Source organism: Rhinoraja longicauda, unplaced genomic scaffold, assembly GCF_053455715.1.
Source record: "Rhinoraja longicauda isolate Sanriku21f unplaced genomic scaffold, sRhiLon1.1 Scf000066, whole genome shotgun sequence".
In the NCBI taxonomy this organism is placed as follows: Eukaryota; Metazoa; Chordata; class Chondrichthyes; order Rajiformes; family Arhynchobatidae; genus Rhinoraja; species Rhinoraja longicauda.
The window spans coordinates 53205-54699 of record NW_027601284.1 but is presented as its reverse complement, the minus strand read 5'-3'; the positions used below and the strand labels follow the sequence as shown (position 1 = coordinate 54699).

General features: G+C 43.3%; 1 protein-coding gene across 1 annotated transcript in view; it reads left to right on the top strand.

Annotated features, from left to right (window-relative positions):
- Positions 1-328: 328 nt before the first annotated feature.
- LOC144612651 (uncharacterized) overlaps positions 329-1495 on the top strand; it is a 31902-nt gene continuing 30735 nt past the window's right edge. The window contains exon 1 of the mRNA XM_078432136.1: positions 329-383. Coding sequence (XP_078288262.1) covers positions 329-383 — 55 coding nt within the window. The remainder of the gene's footprint in view (positions 384-1495) is intronic.

Genomic DNA, 1495 nt, shown 5'->3' with positions numbered 1-1495 from the left:
CGGCTCTAATTGCACCTACTAGTTTGCAGAAGACATCATTGTGAACGGTGGAATGATGAGCAATGGCGAGACGAAGTACAAGAAGCAGATAGTGAACTTATTGACATGGTGGCATGACAATAACCTCTCTTTCAATGTCAGCAAGACGAAGGGGATAGTTATTGGCCTCGGGATGCAATGCCGAGTATTTATCCCAATCGCACTGGTCCGAAAATGGTTAAGAGTTCAAATTCCATAGCGTTAACATAACCAACGATATGTCGTGGAGCAATCACTTTGATTCGAAACCCATGAAAGCACACCAATGCCTCTATTTCACAGGGAGACTATGGACATTGACATGACTAAAGTGGCCCTGAGAAAACTTCGAGAGATGGACCGTTGTAAGCACATTATCGGGTTGCATCACAGTTTGGTTTACCGACAGCTCTGACAAGACCGGAGGAAATTGCAGAGAGTTGTATATGTAGCCCAATCCACCACGAATACCTATTTTCCTCTGTGATCAGGCTACTGCACGATACTCCTATGTGGATACTGTTCAATTCGTATCTGCCCCCATTGCAAACATTGGAATTTTAAAAAATGATTCGCCACAATAAAGGTAAAATTCTAAGAGCTGTATTCCGCATTCTCGATCGCTCGCTATTGTTGTAGTGTCACACAGTAGGGGAATAGATCCATCGACCCAGTTTGCCCATGCCGACCAATGTGCCCCATTGACACTACTCCCACGTACAGCGTTGGGCCAAAATCACTCTAAACATTTTCTATCCATGCCCCTGTCCAAATGTCTCTTAAATACTGTCATGGCTTGTCCGTTAACGACCTACTTTGGCAGCTCATTCTATATACACACCAACCTTTGTGCTAATCCATATTCCCACCCCCACCCCGTGTGTGAATCCATAGACCCAGCACCCTCTGTCCTCGCCGCCGAACTGTTTGTATCTCTGTCTGGTGCATTTGATCAGTTTGGAAGGCATCAGAAACAAAGGCTTTCATTGTTCTTCGGTACATGTGACAATAATGAACATAACGCAAAAGCTAAAACGCTATGCGCCTCATTTCTTAAATGTCTACAACAACACAAACCAAGCGGCATGATCTCATGGTTTATCGAAGGATTGCATTATCCTTCGCGCCACCTGCGCAACTTGGCACAGTTAAATAACATGTTTTGTACATGTAGGAAGGAATTGTATGCTTTGCCCGTACACTATATCTAACTTTACTCAGATATGCACAGACACAAAAAGTAAAACACTCACAGAGCAGTGGTGAGTCCATCGAACAAGTCGATTTAAGAAACGCCTCAGCGATGTACATCGAGGAACAGTGAGAGCAAGCTTAAGCTGCTTCAAAATCTTACAGTAACTGTAGGATTGTTATACACTCATGACACAAAGGTTACCTGTGGAGTTGAAATAAACCATCATTAATCAATGTCCCTGAAACCTTTCATCTTTGTGTTTCCCCAAAGTTATCTTTAATC